Source organism: Passer montanus, unplaced genomic scaffold (assembly GCF_014805655.1).
Source record: "Passer montanus isolate IOZ18808 unplaced genomic scaffold, ASM1480565v1 scaffold11, whole genome shotgun sequence".
Lineage (NCBI taxonomy): Eukaryota > Metazoa > Chordata > Aves > Passeriformes > Passeridae > Passer > Passer montanus.
Window position 1 is genome coordinate 9327966 of NW_024357613.1, and position 20237 is coordinate 9348202.

Genomic DNA, 20237 nt, shown 5'->3' on the forward strand with positions numbered 1-20237 from the left:
CATGAATTTACACTAAGGAACAAACTTCCTGATCCAAAGATACTGTCTCACTGAGAAAAAAAAAATCATCCATTATTTTTACTTAGATATTCAAACCTGGCTTGCAAGAGGCTAAACTGAATGATAGGTAGATAGATAGATAGATAGATAGATAGATAGATAGATAGATGATAGAATGTATCCACATTGAACCCTTTCATTTAATTTCGGTACAAACATTACTCAGGCAATTTCTTGACTGTTGTTCAACCTATGAACAGAACAGTTACTATGCTAACTTCCACTGGCCTCCTGAAGGGCTGCATGTCCATTTTAACATGTCTGCTGTAAAATGTTTTCATTTCCTTTTCTCAGGGACAAACAGCCTGTACCAAGAACACGTGTAACTTAATAGCAAGAATGTGCAGGAATCAGATTTGTTCTCTCCGGCATGTTCTTTTCAGTCATAGTCACAAATTAAATGTGTTGTTCTCCTGATGTTTCACATAGTACATTGCACAAGAAATCTGATTTGCATGGAAGAAACTTAGTAAAATCACCCAGATACTTCCTAAAGGCCACTCAAGTGGCATTTTTTAAGTGATTGGCTGGTTAGGGTTTTGTACAGAAAGTGAAAGAGATGCAGAGCTCTCGCCCTCGGGCCATTTCATTCCAGGTCTCTCTCCTGATTTATTTACTGGAGAAGCCTGTTAAGTCATCCCTTATATTAATCTATACAAAATAGCAGTGTCTCCTTTGCCACTAGACAATATTTGTACCCTCATAGGCTGCTGGAGAAAAAGACAGGGTTAGATTAAAATCCAGGCCAGTATGCCTACCTGAAGAAACTGGGCCAGCAAGGCACAGAGAGGTATTCCTAATGAGGATTCTCCTTTAATATTACTGGGCCTTAACCACTTAGAGCTGTGGAGAAATGATTCATTTCTGTTGTGGAGGGAAAAGCTGCTCTTTACTACATAGGTTTCCTATGCTTCAGTTCATCCACTGCCAATAGCAGGAATGGAGGCAGGGAAGGAGAATAAAAAATAGCTTTCAGGCATTTCTTTGTAGTGCTCTTTTCAAGAGAAATAATTGTCTCAATGCCTACATTACCTAAATTTGTGCAAGAGGCGAATCCTCTTTATGCCTTTTACTTGCTGGCAAAAACATCCCAATTAGGCTGTATGCTCTTTGTTGCAAGTCTCAGCCACAAGCTGCCTCCTATCCCATGAAACTGCTTTCCTAACAGCAGGATGACTCCCAGGCAGTACCTTTCTTGCAGTAGTTACTTGAGTGTCCCAACACTGAATTCCCTCTGCAGTTGTCCATGTTTGTTACCTTGTGCAGAGCTGCCTTTGAGGGATATTTTCTCAGCCATGAGGTAGGAAACTATTTGTAGCACCATGCTCGACTACAATTTCTCCCCAGCTGGCATCAATCATTAACACTTACCTAGCAGCACCCATACTTCCCTGCAGGGTAAGTAGAAGATGATCATGAGGAGGAAATACTTACTACCCAGCAACAACAAAAGCAATGTTTATCTACAACCAACAAACTATGAGTCAGGGAGACCATTCTTAAGTGCAGAAGTCATTAGTGTTGGTCAAAACAAATCAAAACAAACAAGAAAAAGAAATGTGTTTATAGTGGGGAGAATTGTTGAATATGGAAGCAGAATGTCAGGCTTTCATGGAATGCCCAGTTAACACCAGTGTTACAAGTTAATGGAGTGTACTTAATGTCAAAATTTTTCTGCTGTCAGTGCAATCTAAGGGGGAACTGAATGGCAAAAAACCCCAAAATATCTGGTGAAGGGATTATGTCAGGGAAGCAAGAGAAAAGAGTTACTTTTTGTGATTTTACACTCCTCACTATGAATGGGGGAAAGTCACTTCACATTCATTTTTACTGTTATAAACATTTCTTATGGGTTTTATGGCATTGATATAGCTGGATTGTTGAAAATTGTATGAAAACTAATTCTTGACCTGTGTCATCTGCTTCTGAATTATTTGCTGAAAAAGCAAGAAGATATACCTTAAAAATATTACCTGCTTACAGTATAGCAAAGTATCTTAATAATCATTTAAAAGGGAAGAAAAGGCTGTATAAAGTAAGCCTTTAAAGTAGCTAATACCATTTTTACACTTGTATATTTTTAATAAGATTTTGCAAAGCTGAATTTATCTTTTTTAACATCAGATGCTGTCAAGTTATTTAAATTTAAGATTACACATATATATACATAGAGAATATATATATATATACACAGAAGTCAGATATCTTAGCAAAGACTTCTGTATATGCAAATGTGTCATTGAACCATTGCAGCATACTTTTGCAAAACAGTATCTTATATTTGGCAGTGCTTAGACCTATGTTCTATTGTATTGTTGCTATTATTTTTAATTTAAAGCACCTTTTGGTGACAGAAGTCCTTGTTAGCTAAGGTCAGTGAGCATTACTAAACAGATGAATATGATGTAAATTGGTAGAAGCTGTTTGCTGCAAGTAGGAAGATATCTCACAGAGATGGCATCCAGCTGTTACTGGGCTCACTTTCTCTCCTTTTTTCACGTAAATGCCAGAACAAGACAGCAGACTGACTCCCCTCATGCTTATTGATAGCTGAATCATGGCTATCCACGGTTCAGGAGGCTGATGGACAGACATGTAATACCTGTCTGGCATCCTTATGGATAAGGCTCACCTTATTTTCCTGTGATTTTACGAATGGCCTACTTTTCTGGAAATTGTGGAACTGTTACATATCTCTTGGGTGATAAAGGCATAGAAAGACTAAGATTGACTCTACACTACTGGGCTGTGGGAAGATATTACAAAAAGGCAAACATGATATTTTCAACCTCTAAAAAGGGTTGGTGTGGGAAAGGAGAGACTTGTATATTGGCATTCATATGTTACCAGACACTTTGAGCTGCAGCTGTTTGCCTGGAAAAAGGTTGGTTAAGATAAACCTAGTCCAAAATTACCTCTGAAGTTACTTCCTGTACTGTACAATCCCTTCAATTCCTGATGCACCTTTCCTTTTCAGAAATTCCCTCCTTCTTCCTCTGAAAATTTTGTTTATGACACTTCTGTGGGAATGAGGGGACTGTTTTTCTGAGTAAAATGGAGATTTTTCTTGGAAGACATTGAGTGGCCTTCTTTTCCCAGAAGAGCTAGTATCTCAGTCTGCAGGCACCACACTTTGTCATATCATTCTGACACTGCTCAACTATCAGATAAAGTGCATGTGATCTCTTTGATCCTTCTTTACATGTATCTCCTGTTGAAAGGATGAATTTAGAGATCTAATTTCAGAGAAGGTTAGGGGCTGTGAATCCCTGACACATCCTGATTTAGTGTTGGGATACATGATAGCTTAACCAGGGCACTCTGAGAGCTAGCTCTCATGAGGTTTCCTTTATGTGGAAGTCACAGTGTCGGTAGTAACTTTTGCACGTTTTCTCTCATTATTGATTTTGGATATGGCCTTGGTGTGTCCCAGAGACTGGATAAATAAGTGCTAAATTCAGCCATACAGATGCAGCAACCGATAACTGAACCCCTATCCTCACTTCAGAGGCTTTATCTACTCTGTTTGAATGGCTTTCAGTTTCTCCAAACCGTTTTAGGCTTCCATCTCTTTCCAGGGAGATTTCCTGTCTAATTCAAACCTGGAACGATATGGGATGGCATGGCAACTAGAAATGAGCCATTATGATACTGAGTAGCTGGGTCCTAGTGATGCAAGGAAATTATCTCACTGATTTGCCATGTGTTGCACAGGGATCCTCATCTCCCATTTGTTGATGTTTCATTCTTGTTTCATTCATGCTATTCTCTCACCTGGGCAGTGAGAACTATTGGCAGCCCAGAGTAAAGCTGTGCCACAGTCCAGGGTGGCCCTGTACCCTATTTCATTAATCTCTTGATCTGGAGATCTTAATTTTGGTGCTACCCAAAACATGTCAAGAGAGAGAGCCAATACAAATATAACTTGAGATTTTAAATACCTATGCATCAAAGTGACATTTTTGGCTACCATTTACATTTAGCTTTGAATTAAATCATGTGTCAATCATTTTTACTAATTCAAAGGCTTACTTGTCTTCAAAATACTAAAAGGACCTATCAGAGTAGAAAAGTTCTTCCTTTTTGAAAAGATTACTCCTCAGAGTGCCTTTTTGATGAATTCTTTTCTCATGCATTCCATGCATTACTAGGGCTTCAAAGGGCAGGTGCAAAAAAATCTAATAGAAATGAGGTTTAGCTTAGTTAATACCTTCCCTTCATGTAAAATTAGTCCCTAGGACACTTTACTAGAGACAGAAGAAAACTTTCTGTCCTTCCATCAGATTGCTTCCTCTAGCTCTTCTTTTTGTTTGTTAAGCCTTAGATATTATGGCTATTAATAATATCAGATCCTCTTCTCAGTTTATCATCTTGCTCCCATTTTTTCCACTTTGGTGACAGAGATGTATGGCATGCAATGATGTGTTAATATCACTCTTGTCTTGAATGAGTCTCTTCCCTTTGATTCACACTGTTAAATAATATAATCCATGTGCTGGAATGACAGATACGACTTTGGAAGCAGCTATAAGTATATTGGTTGGTATAGCAGGGGGACATTCCTCTGATAGTTTATTTTTCTTTAGTATTAGTGTTACATTGGCTTGTCTCAATGTCTATAACAAATTGCTTTTCTCCCAGGAATTTTCAAATAATTTAGTTAAGAGATTTCTAGCCATGTGTAAAATAATTTCCATTCAGTCCTGGCCTACATCCATTAGTGCTAAAGCTATCTTGTTTAGAGATTTCATATGACTAGTCTATCACTTAATGTACAGTAAAATCCACCTCTTATTCTTTCCTTTTCTTTTCTAATCTCTGGGGTTGTTTTTGTTGGGGCTTTTTAAGCAGCAGGAGTAATATAACCATTGTCTTCAGGTTCCCAATATCATATAATGACTGAGATGAGTCAGTTAAAATGTTTTATAAGATTCTTCAGCCATACTAAGAGCTTCTGATAACACTGGGCTAAGAGAGAGTCAACTTTTATTAGTTTACGTGCTAGAATCTATCTACCTTCTGTATCTTTTTTAATTAAGCAGAGTTAAATTGAACACACCCATTCCACCCTTGTCCTGCTTCTCTGTTTCAAACAGTTATTTACATCTTCTCCTGGTACTTGATTTTATACCCTAATGCCCATCTGAAAAACTGCACCTCATTCATTTATTTCCTTTGTTTCCAATACTGAAATTGTCAAGTATAACCCTGTGGCTCATTGAGATCCAACGTGAAACACAACTACATTTCCTTCATGTTAGAGGTGTTTGCTTGAGAATTTTTGAGTTTATTGATGTTTACCTACCCAGTCAATGAGAATTTTTGTCAAATAGTGGTGTATACATGGCAATGAAAATGATAGTGTAATTTGCCTCTATTACTTCCTGATATCAGGATTCTGCTGCACTGCAAATTTCATATCTGTTGTTATTATTTGTTTGACAGAATCAAAAACATGCCAGGTGCTTTGCAAAACAGAGAACGAGAAAAATCCCTTTCCAGAAGAGATGACAGCCTGAATAGAAATGGCATAATGGCAGGAGACAAAGGAAGCAGAAAGGGGAAGCAAAACAAGAGTTATAACCATAAGATCATGAGATTGGTTTGGAGGCACAGTGATCGCTATGAGGCATTTTTTTAAAGCCCATAAGGACTGTAGTTGGGATTAGAGAATGGAAATGTAGAAAAGAAGCATGGAAAGGAATGGAGAAGAAGGGAGGAACAGACTGGCAACAGGAGGAAGAGTAAACAGAGGTGTATGGGAGAGGCCAGAACACACATCTGACAAACTGAGGATTATGACTAATGACAAGGATGAAAGACCACATCTGAAGAGCATGATGATTTCAGGAGGATGGCGAAGCAGGACATGGCGATGCTGCTAGGGAGAGAAGAGCCAGCAAAGCTGCCCTGGAAGCCTGCCCTGGAAGCTCCTCACGCTAACATAACCCTGCTTCCCCATCTTCTTTCTAGCTCCCCTCTTATACATAAAATATGTATGTAGAAGAGCAAAGGAGAAGGAGAAGCAGCTAAATAAACTTTTCCAAAGATCCTGCTGGGGAAGAAGTTTAAGCTGTGATGATACAGATTTGCTCCTACTGATACTGCTTGTGGTAGAAGGAGGCAGAGAGCATTCTGTTAGTCATACTCCTGCAGATGAATCTATGTGAGTCTTTGCCTCTGCTTACAAATAGGCCTTGTTGAGAAATATTCAGCAAAATTATAATACTCCAGCCAATCTGGGACGTTTTAAAATGTCCTTTAATTCTAGAACAGAAAGAAATTATACCACTCACAGTGAAATGGAAACAGGAAAGAAGATATTTTAGCAGGTTTTTTTTTAATGCTGAAAATAATCATTTCAGTATTACAGAAAAATATAAGGAGGATTTTGCTCATTGTGAAAAAAAAATACATATTATAACTTTTCATGAAATTTCTGATAAAATTGGGAATTATTTTAATTATGTAGGACTGGTTTTTCTGTTGTGTTTTTTTTAGAAAATTGGTATTTTTAGAAGGAAACAGGAAAATTGCCATGTTTGGTCTGTCAGACATTTTAAAATGCCCTGATTTCCAAGGTAAGAATTCCTCAGGAGTAAGAAAGCTGAAAAGTGGCCAGTCTAATCTCTTCCTCACTTCCTTCTCCTCTGCTTCTGTGATCAGACATGTCTAATGATTAGTCTGCAAAGAGCAAAGCCAGTTTCTATGTCTCCCTGAGAAAAGGCATTTTGCCAACTACTTTAAGAATTTTTAACTCGATCTACTTACAGGAAGTCACTTTTTTGCTGCAGACTATGTGTCCACTTAAATCCTCCTCAAAGCTCTTCCATTTTGCCTGGAAAGGTTTATCGGAAAGCATGCTGGAAAGGCTCAGATCTTTCCGTCTCCAGTGAAACTGTTTCTGAACATAGTTATAGCTTAGCAGATGTACTGGTATGACAGTTGAGAGACTACTGCTGTTAATGAAGTATTCTATTACCTTGGCATATATAGACACTTTTCACTTGGTACTTCTGACTGCAAAGTATTGATGTTTAGGCTATTATAAGTACTTGCGCATTATATTTTTTGGTAAATTTTAGAGGACAGAACTGGGTAAATTTTTCTTCTCCTTCAGGGTAGCACAGCTTTTCATGAGTCATTCATCTTGAATGTATGCCACAGTGATATCAAGTTGGTTGTTGTTACACCTTGTCAATATGACACCCATTTTTAGTTTCTTCCAGCAGTGGAATGATTTGTCTCATAGAGACACTGGCCTTGTTTAAGAATGGTTACTCTGTATAAGATTAAAATAATTGTTTGGATGAGGAGGAGGCATCTGAAACTCATAGTTGAAATATTACCAAAAATCCTTAACTGATTGGATTTGTCCATTATTTGCTTGAAGATTTTGGTAAATGGTGCTTTATTGGGTTTCCAAATACCAGCAATGACTAAGCACATTCTTTTAATTTTCTTCAATTTGGACTTTGCTTAAGTTAATTAAGATTTTGTCATCTCAGGGTTCTGTTTTAGCAATGAGGTTTACAAGATATTCTCTCTCAATATAAAAACTTCAGCTACTTAAGAATATATGAAGTATAGAGAGTAAACTCAGTGCTCAGCAATGCTTGAAGAGTGATTCCCACCTCAGTAATTTCTCTCCACTGTTATCAAAATAATTCTGGATTTAAATCCTATACCCATGGTGTCAATTTACCAAAATCTTCTCTGCCTAAATTATTCTTCAATTAAATGTAGATCAAAGTTTTATAAAAATCCACCTATCATTAAAAAAATGGGATTGCAAAGTAGTGTCATAGTATCACCCCATAATACAGATTTTTTGCATATCATTTTTATATATTTGAAAGAACTCCATTAACTCAGTCGCATAAAACTTTTTGCAATAAGAGGCATAACATAAAGCAATATCAAAACACATGTAATATTTCTACTAATTTTATTCAGTCAAACTCCAGATTTTGCATAATTTTGCCTCTCCTTTTGGCATGATAGCAGATATGGAGGTTATCCATACCTGCCTAACTTTTGGTGCTGAGAGAGGATTCAGCTGTGTGGCACCTTACCACCCTCTGATACCAAAAAAGAAAAAAAAAAAAAAACTAAAACAAAAATTCCATTGGGGAATGTGGCATAACCTCTGGGAAATGCCGTTTGACCTACCTTCTGGGTTCAGACACTGAACTGGATGCATGATTTGGGAAGGAATTTAATACCAGCTACCTCAGTAGCCACAACATGTTACAGGAAAAAGACTGAAAAAAACCAAACTACCATAATGAAGGACTGAAGGACAGAATGGTTATTTTGCCTATATATTAATTTCTAATCTTGCCTATACTTCTCCTCACAATCCTTCCCTGATATTGTCTGTCAGCTCTTTTAAGAAGACACTTGGTTGTGCATAAAGTAGGAATAGCTGCATTGACCCACGCCACGAGCCCACATAGCCGTGTGTACCTGGCTGTGTGCCTTGCTGGGGCTACAGTCTTGTCAAAAGTCCTCCACTGATCCCTACAGCTTAGGGACACCTTCAGCTGTTCATTTCTAGACATCTTCGGGGCTCTATATCCAATATGTACAGTTCAAATACTTCCCAAATCAGGGCAGTGCACTATGATGAGTAGTCTGAATTTGTCCTATATTCTGTGAATTTACTTCTTTCTTCTGTCAATCTTCTCTCTCTGTCTTGCCCTTCTTTCTCCTGAAGTAGAATGACCAGGGCTGCATGAATTATTCAAAATAAGAGTGTATGATGTATTTATACAGTGATATAGCGATACAGTGTATTTATACTGTGATATATTTATATATATGTTTTCTATTTTGTTTACAGTTTCTTTCTTAATCATCCAAATATCCTGTTTCACATTTTTACTTGATACTGGGTGCTTGACTTGATGTTTTCAGAGAGATGTCTGATGTTAATTCCTTATTTTTATTTTTTTCTTCTCAAGCAATAGTTAATTCGTGGTCCCTGCCTGTGTGTGTATAGTTGGACTTATTTACCCCTTGTTCAGTTCTTTCTGTTTTATCAGATTTCATCATTCCTTCATAGCCAAGGGCATTGAAAATTGTGAAATCATTTTGCAGTTCTTTCCAGGCAGTTCCGTACTGATTTAACTTACAAAAAACATTTTGTATCAAACTTTCTCATCTGACAGTTCTTAGATATCACACTTCCCTTTACTACTAATAAAAGTACTTTTGCTTAAATGCTTTGTTTTATTTCATGCTTCAGTCCAGGAATCTTTGCAAACACTTAAGTGCCCAGTTGATATCATTCACTTCTATGTTTTTAAGCTTGGGGGAGGGAGGACTTCAAACTATTGTCGCTTGTGTTTTATTAACTGGAAACCTTAAAAGTAGATTTTAGACCTTCTTCTTGCCTCCTGCTTCTTGCAGAGTGGTTATACAACCTTCAGAGTGAAGAATTGCTAAGGGCTAGGTCCATAGACTGCATCTAGGAATGCCTTTAGCCTCTTAGTTCTCCTATCTCCTTGCAAAAGCTATAAACCCAGATTAGTTACATCCCTCTACACTAAAAGAGAAAACCTGGATGTTAAGCAACAACCTCCATCAACTCTTTCACACTGCTCAGGGAACAGTCTGAGTGAACAGAAGAAACATCCAGATGGGGTAAATTAAACCAGGGAGTGGTGAACTGATATTGGTATATTTTTCAACACTGCCTTCCTCATGGGACTGTAAGGTGCTGTGAGGTAAGATTTTCAGCATCTCTCCCACCGACAGCAGCTGTTTCTCTTGTTGATCCAAATATTTTCTGTAGTGAGCTCTAGAACCAAACTACAATGCTGAGGTCACAATCCTTCTTTCTCTCTAGTGCAGTGAATGTTGAAATTTCAGGGTTAGGCAACAGCTGAGTAGACTTTGGGGAACTGTCCTGTCAGCATGAGCACTCAAAGCTGTATTTAGCCACTTCTGTTTGAGTGCAAGTCTAAGCTGGGGTCTAAGTTACAACACCAGTGAAAGCAGTGACAAGAATTTGAATCCCAGCTTTGCAGACCTGTTAAACTTGCTTGTGAGAAAGGACTCACTTTATAAAACCCATGTATTACCTTCACTAAAATGGCATTCTTGCAATCCTCCAAAACCTATGCTTGGTCTACACAAGTGTTGTGCCATGACTGATGTTATCATGTGAATACTGACAGTATGTAAATGCAGACACGTGAGTAGACCCTATGAGTTATAAGTATTCATAACACGCCAAAAATGTTAGATAGTGGGGAAAAAGAGTGAGCAACATAAGTGAACCATGACTGACATTTAGTGTTTCTTAAGCTGAGTTGAGAGAAAGACCTGAGAGCATATAAATTTATTTATTTATTTATTTATTTAATGTTTTAGAAGCTCTCTGCTTACCAATATATAAAAAAATACAAAAAGCCCAAGCCAAACAACAACAACCAAAAAAATCAAACAAAAACTCCCCACACCAAAGGTGTGTAATGTGCTTATTTTTCTGTAGTTATAAAAGTAATTCTATCAAAACATATAGGTATACTAATCTGGCCAGTGACAAAAGTGAACCAGCTGCCAGAGGAGGTTTTGGATTATGAGTTTCCATCTGTTTCATTTGATCCTAGGTGCCTGTAAATTCTTCTCTTAATCAGTAGAACTTTGAGAACTAGTAAGCCAAAAATTAAGACTCTGCAAACTATCAAATCAATCTGCCCTGTGATTTTTTTAAAAAAGAACAAGCTCTGAATGAATGTTATCTTTATCTCTGTAATTTACATCTATGCATCTACATTAATACAAACTTCTGTCATCTGTATCTATGTATCAATATTAGTACAGACTAGTTCACACATTTGTAATTATTTTCTTAATTTCTCAGTTAGATTTATATGTTGGCACAGTGTCTCCAGTGATTCAGCTTTTTTTATTTTGCTGATATTAGCATTAATGATATTAGCATTAATTGATTGTTATTAATTAAGAATGTCAGGTAGCAATAAAATGAAAGACAATGAACAGAAACTTGGGATTAGGGAAAAATTAATAACAAATTCCAGGTCAGCCTGTCCTTCCTGGTATGTACTGGGCAGGCACAACACTTTTTGTATATAATGCCAAAATGGCAAAGAAAGTGGATTTTTGTACACTGACACCAAATAATATTAAAGCTCTTTCTAGGCCTCATATACTTAGAGGCATGAAGGAACTCCTAGAAGGCTTTGTTTTTAAACTTGTCCAAAAACATCTAAGTGATAAATTTGCGTTCATGCCAGATCCTAGGGAAATGCCCCTTCCTTGTTCACAGCCCATGTCACCAGCCCTTTCTAGCTCTTTTCTTTCTATATAGTACACAACTGAAGACTTAATTGGTTGTTGGTTGCAGGCGTGAAAAATGTATTTTAATACTCATGAAAAATGTATTTTAATTTTGTTTTGACTGTAAACTACACTTACATTATTGAAAGACCTCTTTCAATCTTTTTTTCTATTCCAAAACCCAGATTTAGGAAGTGATAAATGACTGATTGATTCTTCAGGAAAAAAAAATCTCTTTTACTTCTCTTAAGGAAAAACATTTCCTATAACATACCTTTGCTCTCAGGTTTCCAAAAGTTTGGGATCTCAGTTTGAAGCCATTTATGGGACTCTAATTTTTTGAAAGTACTGATTTCCAAACCTCTGAAATATCAGAATTCTCAATTTATTACAAACTAAAGAAATATAAAAGGCATCTTTAAAAGTAAAAGGAAAAGCCTTACTTAGTGAATTTTCTTTGACATTTTAGGATCTTGATTTATATTACGCTCAATTTTTCTTATAAATGCATACACATATGTTTGCACTTTCACATAAAGAATCATAGAATGAGAATAATTTAGTTTGGAAAAGGATTAGATTGAGTCTAACCCTTAACTAGTACTGCCAAGTCCACCACTAGATTATGTCCTTAAACACTACATCAACACAACTTTTAATACCTCCAGGGATGATGATTCCACCACTTCCCTTTTCAAATGCTTGAAACATTTGAAACACTTGAAACATTTCAAACATTTCAAACATTTTCCATGAAGAAATTTTTCCCAGTACCCAAACTAAACCTCCTCTGTCACAACTAGAAACCATTTCATCTTGTCCTACCAGCTGTTACCCAGGAGTAGAGACCAGCCTCCTGTCACTACAACCTTCTTCGGATAGTTGTAGAGAACAATAAGGTCCCCATGAACCTCTTTTTCCCCAGGTAAACAACCCCAGCTCCCTCAGCTGCTCCTCATTAGAATTGTTCTCTCAACTCTTGACCAGCTTTGTTGCCGTATTCTGGATGCACTTCAGCTCCTCAATGAATTTGTGGTGAGGCACCCAGAACTGGACACAGTACTCAATGTGCCGCCTCACAAGTGACGGGGGCAGGGGGACAATCACTGCTGGCCACAATACTTTTGATAAAAGCTAGGATGCCATTGGTCTTCTTGGTCACTTGAGCACACATCTGGCTCATGATCAGCTGGCTGTTGATCAACATCCTCCTGTCCTTTTCTGCTGGGCACTTTGCCTGACACTGCCCCAGCCTGTAGTGCTGCATAGGTTTGTTGTGACTGAAATGCAGGACCCAGAATTTGCCTTATTGAATCTCATACAGCTGGCCTTACCCAATTGATCCACTCTGTCCAGATCCCTCTGTAGACCATTCCTACTCTCCATCAGCTCAACAATTCTGCCCAGCTTTGTGTGATTTTCAAAGTGACTGATGGTACACTCGATTTCCTCATTGAGATCATTGATGAAAATTGAACAGAACTGACCCCAACACTGAGCCCCAGGGAATGTCACTAGTAACTGTCTGCCAGTAGAATTTAGGAATTTAACTCATTCACCACCACTTTCTGGGCCAGCCATCCAGGCAATTTTTACACTGCAAAGACCTTCCGCACCATGAGCAGCCAGTTGCCCCAAGAGAATCCTGTGGGAAACTGTGTCAGAGGCCTTGCTAAAGTCACAGTAGATTCCATCCATAGCCTTTTCCTCACCCACTAAAGTGGTTACCCTGTCATAGAAGGCAATCAGCTTCGTCATGGTAGACCTGCCTTTCCTAAATCCCTGCTGGCTGGGCCTAATCTGTGGTTGTCTTGCATGTACCGTGTCATCTTACTCAAGCTGATCTGCTCCAAGGCCTTCCCCAGCACTGAGGTCAGCCCTTCTTGTAGATGCATATCCCATTTGTTAATCTGCAGCCATTTGGGACTCCCCTGCCGAGCCAGAAATGTTGAAAAATGATGGAAATGGCTTAGTGAACTCTTCTAGTATGTCCCCTGTACCCCCAGGTGAATCCCATGCAGGATCTGTAATCCCTGTCTTCACCAAGTGGTGTAGCAGGACACTGAAAATTTCCCCATGTATTATGGGGGCTTCATTCTGCTCCCCATCTCTTTCTTTCAGCTCAGAGGGCTAGTTACCCCTAGAGACTTAAAAATTACTCTTATTATTATTAAAGACTGAGTCACTACCTCCGACTTTTCCTCATCCTTTGTTACTATATTCCCTCTTGCCTCCATTAAAGGATGGAAATTCTCTACAGCCTCCTTTTTCTTGCTGATATGTTTATAGAAACATTTTATATTATCTTTTATGGCAATAGCCAGATAATTTCTAATTGGACTTCAGCCCTTCAAGTTTTCCTTCTGCATAGCCTCATGAAACCTCGTAGTCTTTCTGAATGGCCTGCCCCTTCTTCTAAAGGTCATAAACTCTCTTTCTTCCCTGACTTCCACTCTAAGCTCTCTCTTAAGTCAGGCTGGTCTTCTTCCTCACCTCCAAAGCTTATGGCAGGTGGCAGCAGCCTGCTCCTATACTTTTAAGATTTCCTTCTTAGAGCACATCTTGCCTTCCTGGATTTCTTTCTCCTTCAGGACTGCCTCCCAAGGGACTTTGTCAGTCAGGCTCCTAAGAAGGCCAACGTCTGCCCTCCAGAAGGCCAAGCTCTGCTGATCCCACTCCTTACCTCTCCAAGTATTGCAAACTATATTATTTCCTGATGGCTGTGCCCAAGAAGCCCTCTGACCATCACATAACACTAAACTCCTTCTCTGTTCACAAACAACAGGTCCAACACGACCTTTTTTGGGTCCTTCAGATGTTGTGCCAGGAAAATATCCTGCACACACTCCAGGAAATTCCTAGACCATCTTTTCTCTTGTTTTGTATTTCCAGCAGAGATCTGGTAAATTGAAGTGTCTCATGAGAGCAAAAGCCATGTGGGACTTCTCTGAACTGCTTGCAGATTATTTCATCCACCTCTTCATCCTATCTCTGTGGTTTGTAAGAGATTCCCATGACATATTCCTTGTTGGCCTTTCTTCCTTTCCTCGCTTGTAAAGACTCAACCCTAGCATCACCATCACTAAATTTTAGGCAATCAAAATAATTGATTGATAATAATCCCATCCTTGTCTACCCCTTCTGAAGAGTTTTTTGCCATCCATTGCAACACTCCAGCTGTGTTGGTCTTCCCACCATATTTCTGTGATGGCAATTATGCCATAGTTTTCCTGCTGCACCATGGCTTCCAGCTCCTGTTTGTTGCTCATGCTGCATGCATTGGTGTAGAATAGCCAGGGAAGTCTCTCAACATTAATATTACAAATAAACTTTTAACTAGTGGACAGCCATTTTAATCAAAGCTGAAGTACCAAGGAAAACAAATTGAGATGGTCAGTTTGGAGGCAGGTTTTTCTAATAAATACAAGGAGTTGGTTATATGCATCATTAAATATTTCAGTTAAATGAAACTTAGAAAATGCATTGTTGTCAACCATAATTAATACCAATTTGGACAGGAATATTTCAAACACTACTGTAATAAGTCTTGGTTGCTAGAGCCAGCAGAAATTCCTTTGGGCCGTTCAAGATATACAGTTTTCTTATGATAAATTTCTTATTATTTATATTGTCAAGAATTTGCCAATTAATAAGTAAAAATATATGGAGCATGTTCTTTCTGAAAACTTCATATTTTAATGTTTTCTAATATATGTTGATGTAGATGATTCAAATTAAGTTTAAAGCTAGTTGAACATATTAATATTATTTATCTCAGCCAAATAAAAATGTAGAAATTGTCGCATTAGTCCGTTTAGAATTATATTTTATCTGTACAGGTATGAAAACTGTACATTAATTTTGATGGTGAATAAAAATGAAAGATTTGGATATTTGTGTAATCACAATTTAATTATCATCAGAGCTGTCCATAATTTCTTATGTACAGCTAGGCAAAATTCTTGGGCAAAATCTTAAAAGCTCTGTGTGTAAGTTTACCAGGAATATTATCTATCTGCCCATGGGTGCACACAGATGTTCAAGCACACATTCACAAATAGATGCAGAGAAGTCAAATGGTCTTATCTTTGTTTCTTTTCTCAGAAAGCACAGATATGTTAAGAATAAAATAATTTAAGCAAACCTTTTTCTATTGTGCAATATCTGAATCAAAATGTCACAGAAATATTCCTGTGTATAAAGATGTAATTTTATGAAATCTAACAAAAACAAATACTGAGAGATGTAATCTGCATTCTTACTTGCCTTTTTATGTCCATTCTTTGCTTTTATTTTTGGTGATGACGCTATTTTCCATCTCTTCACTGCCATGCTTTTGGAGAAGTTTAACAGAACTAATGGCTGACTGCATTCCCACAAGAGACCTAAGAAATAACCTCAAAATTATACAATGTGTGCTTTAAAGTGATGAAATAGTCCTTCTGTCACCTTCGAAAATAGCAGGGACTAGTTTCACTGCTTCCTTCCCTCCAGACTGCTCTCATATGCATTTTATAGTGAAGTATTCCCTTGGAAAAAAACAATGCACAAGTTCTGAAACTTTTTTTTTTTTAATAATTACCAGATGGAATGGAGTTGGTGAGGTGAATGTAACCAGGATTTAAAAATATCAAGTGCCATTAGGTGACGTTAAATGTAATGAAATCTCAAGGTCAACTTAATTTCCTGCATCTCCTTATCTCTTTGACACATAGTACTGTATCTCAGTAGCTGCCACCAGCAGCTACCATCAGTGTGCTTGGCTAATTGGTAATCAGTCATGTCACTTGGTGTGATCTCATCCAGTCTGACTATTGAACCTGAGTGCAACAACAAAAAAGGAAATTGAAAACTCTTAGCAGCTATGTGTTTAGCCCACATATTTTCAGCAGCATTTTATGCCTGCAGTTCAAGCTTTCATTATACTATGTTAATAGGCATGTTTGAATTTGATGGTTTTGGGAGTTATTCATATAGAAATAGTCTGTGGGACTAAAACCTGTGGCATTTAGCTACCAACCAAATAACCCCATCAAATGCTGAAAGATACGATTTCTTAGCAGTTGAACAGCATTAAGATAGGGAAAAAACATTTAAATAAAATTCCTACTCACATATCCTTTCTCATCATTAACCATTTCAGCATGGAGTGTAGCCATCATAGCTGAATGAAACCAGAGAGAATCTCATTGCTAGGATGTGATCCAGCAAAGTGCTTAAGTACAGCTAGAATATAAGGACAAGAATATCCTATCAAAATTACTATATGATGACCCACATGATTAAAATTGCACAGAATTGTAGGTAGGTCTTTTCTGGATTAGGGTCTAAGGAATGAGGCATTTAAGATCAGCCCTTTATGTGCTGAAAAATATTTACAAGTCTTTCTAAGAGATGACATAAAAAGAAAAATTACTATCTTGCCTTTGACTGCTATAGTCAGGACAACTTCATATGTGAAAATCCTGCACATTATATGATCACTTTATTCCCAAACTAAGCAGTTGTCTGAAATGGCAAGCCTAAAGTGCTAATCTCTGCTACTAATAAACAAAAGTAAATCATGGCACAAAACTCGTTTATGTTCAGTAATCTCCAGAGGATTAGCATTTCAAGGGATCAGATTTCCTAAACTCCTCTCTCCTGATAACAGCCTCTGCTGTGAGGTGACACACCAATAGACATAAATTATCTAGAGCTGCAGATAAGCAGAGGCCATTTGGGGGTTCGAAGTGCAGTATAAATAGATGCAAAACAGTAGGGGAACTGGTGCTCATCACAAACCTCAGAAGGATTAGCAGTTCAAGCTCTGATTTCCTTGCTGTTTTTAGCTGTGATTTATCATCAGACAGTGCCTGAGCGTCTGTTTTATCTGTGATAATTTAATGGTTTAATGGCAGTCCCTTTATCTGGGGGTCATAATTAAGCTTGTTTGATCAGTTTCCTAACAAGCACCTCCTCTGTATTTTTCGCTATGCCTATTTTTTCTCTATGTGTAGCAGCATTTTTGCTAATTAGTATTAACAATATTATTGTTAACAATTACTGGTAATGATAACAATCTCTTAAAAGGTTAGCATTTATCTGGAAGAGAAATGCAAGCCAAAAAGGATGCAAGACTTTGAATCTAAATACATTTATAGGAGATTATAGCTGTAGTGTGTCATCACCTCTTTGGTTTGTTAGATTCAAATCTAACTCAAATACATAATGAATAAAATAATTATAAATTGAATCATATTTATGTGGTGCAAAATTAACATCAATTTGAAAATAGAGATTACTCCAATCTTACCTTACATTTACTGTCCCTCTCTATCTTTCTACTAATAAGCCATTTCTTTCACTCTCATGAGAATTTTTCCAACAAAAGATGAATTTTATAACTTTATTATGGCTGTTTTAAAACACAGGTGCCATCAAAATGACATTTTAGCTATTAAAATCGCTATTAAGAGAAGCAACTAATTATTTTAAAATGTACTGAATGATGGATATTTGAAAGGAAATCTTTCTGAGATTTTATTTTTTAAGGCAACACAGTGGCAGGCAAACAAATCTATTAAATGTGGTCGGTTGCGTTGTTTTGGGGTTTTTTAAGGACGATCAAATAAAAAAGAAACAGATTCAGATTGACCACACTATTTCTCAATTATTGATGTAACTTTCTTAATTAAATACTATGGAGACCACAGGGAGATGTGACTAGGTTATGTAGTGACATTTAAGGAAACGGAATGAGTGGCTTTAGAAAGACATCTAAGGAACCTGATCACATGTATATAGAGGCAAGAGCTGTGGTAGTAATATGTGCATAAATCTATGCATATGTGACTTTATGTGAATTTGCACATCTATGTATGTGATTTTGTATTATGTATTTCATGTTATATATGTTTTATTCATATGCATAAATTTATGTATTCAAAGATTGATTAAAGTTTGTCTTTAAAATACAGGTTATTTAACTTTTGAAGAAAAAATTTGTAGTGGGATAGAGAATATATATATATGTCTAACCTAAATTAATTATTTAGATACTATAATTAATGCAGAGAGACAAGGTTCATTAGAAAGTGAGTCATTCCTCTTACCTGATTTGCTTGTTTTAGAATTAGATTAATTGCTTTCTTTCTCCTGGCTATAGATAAACTCCAGGTGACATGGCTAAGCTTGCAGCTGGTTAAGGGTTAGATGAGACTATACCCACATGAACAAAAATAGCAAATTTCAGAATGAGAATCTCCAATACTTTCTTATGCTGTTACTTCCCTGTTCTTTACAAATGGAAGAACTGCCACAGAAGTATTATGTATGTTTTTATATAAATGTGTTTTCTGTCTTGTGTAGAAAAAGGCTCACTTGAGGATCCTGAATGAACCAACCTTTTCCTCTGGATATTATCAAATAACCTATAGTAGTATTGATTAAATAGGCAAAGACTTGCAGCCAACCGCAAAGAAAAACAAAATGAAAAAACAACACATCTGTTATTTCTCCTCTACTAATAATGCAACTTTACTGACTTTTGCTGAGTTTTGCAGGTGGATCAGAAATGGCCTGTCTGGGATTGGCAAGCAGAAATTTGATTTTAAGCTTGTTATCTGGCCAAGAGTATGGCAGAGGAATTTACTTGGAGTATTACAGACTATAGTCTCGAAGGAGCTTTTTCCACACAAAACTCTTAGTCCAGCTCTTGATGAAATCAGTGAGAAACTTTTCACTGACTGCAGTGGGATCAGAGAGAAGGTGCCAGCCACACTGCAGCTGCAGCTGGCAGTTGCCTGGGAAGCTGGAATTTTACTGAGCTATGAAACAAACAAAATGTGTGAAAGATAGAAATGACAAGGTGTAAAGGAGATTGCAATATAACACACCAAAATTCTTAACTGGTGTCTGCAGCTAAGGCCAGTGACACTTGGGTGCTGAGGTGGCTCTGGGAGGCCTTGATGAGATAAAACCACACAGTCACCGAGACGCGCGCTTTGCACATCCAGCTTCACAGATAACTTTCCAAAACTAACAAGACAGAAACATTCCTGGATGAATACTTCTTTTGTTGTTGCCAGTATGTGACAAGTTCAGATTTTTTTTCCACCACTAGAACAAATTGTTAAGGATATATAAAATAGGAATCTTTGCCCAGCTCACAGTGAGAGCAGAGACAGCATCGTGCAGTCACCACTGTGTTATGTTGTTAGTTGCTCACCAGCTAGTGCCAGACATAATATAGTCAAATAAATCTCCAAGAACAAAAACATCATGAACCTTTTGAAGTGCTGAAACCTTTGTTTTAAGTTCACTAAAGGTTTCAGTCAATCTTACTGTTGTCAATATAGAAAACAATAAATAGCCTAAATACATCTCATTGTCTTAACTTTGGCCATTACTTGCCATTACTTGCAGAAATTATGCTCATTCTAAAAAAGAAATCATTGATATTACAAAACAACTGCTCATGTGTCTGGAAACTGAAATAAGTTTTCAGCTTATAATGAAACATTAGTTTCTGACTCTAGGTTCATGGTTAGGATTGGAACAGGATTAAATTTGTTGGTTTTATTTTGTGTAGTTTTGCATGAAAATTATCATGGTCTGGTAACATATTCAGTCCCACCATTATTCCTGCATTTGTAGCTTTAATAAGGTGAGTTTATTGGCTATATGTATATATAAAAATGAACATATTGGTATACATATACATAGATACTGGTATGTAAAACTATAAATTCTCACTCATTCTTTGATGTACAAACATTTTCAAGAATCTATTTTCACCCACAAACAGTCATGTTTTTACTGGAAAACAGCCCCAAATGTGATTTGAATACTTCCATCACAAAGCTAAATTTTGTTTCCACTAGAAT

General features: G+C 37.2%; 1 protein-coding gene across 3 annotated transcripts in view; it reads left to right on the forward strand.

The window, feature by feature from the left end:
• Positions 1-9285, forward strand: part of EPHA7 (EPH receptor A7) — a 166162-nt gene extending 156877 nt beyond the window's left edge. For all 3 annotated transcript variants that reach the window (XM_039727442.1, XM_039727479.1, XM_039727448.1), the window contains one exon: positions 5506-9285. In XM_039727442.1, the coding sequence (XP_039583376.1) occupies positions 5506-5701 (196 nt within the window). In that variant the 3' untranslated portion in view covers positions 5702-9285. The remainder of the gene's footprint in view (positions 1-5505) is intronic.
• The last annotated feature ends 10952 nt before the right edge of the window (positions 9286-20237 follow it).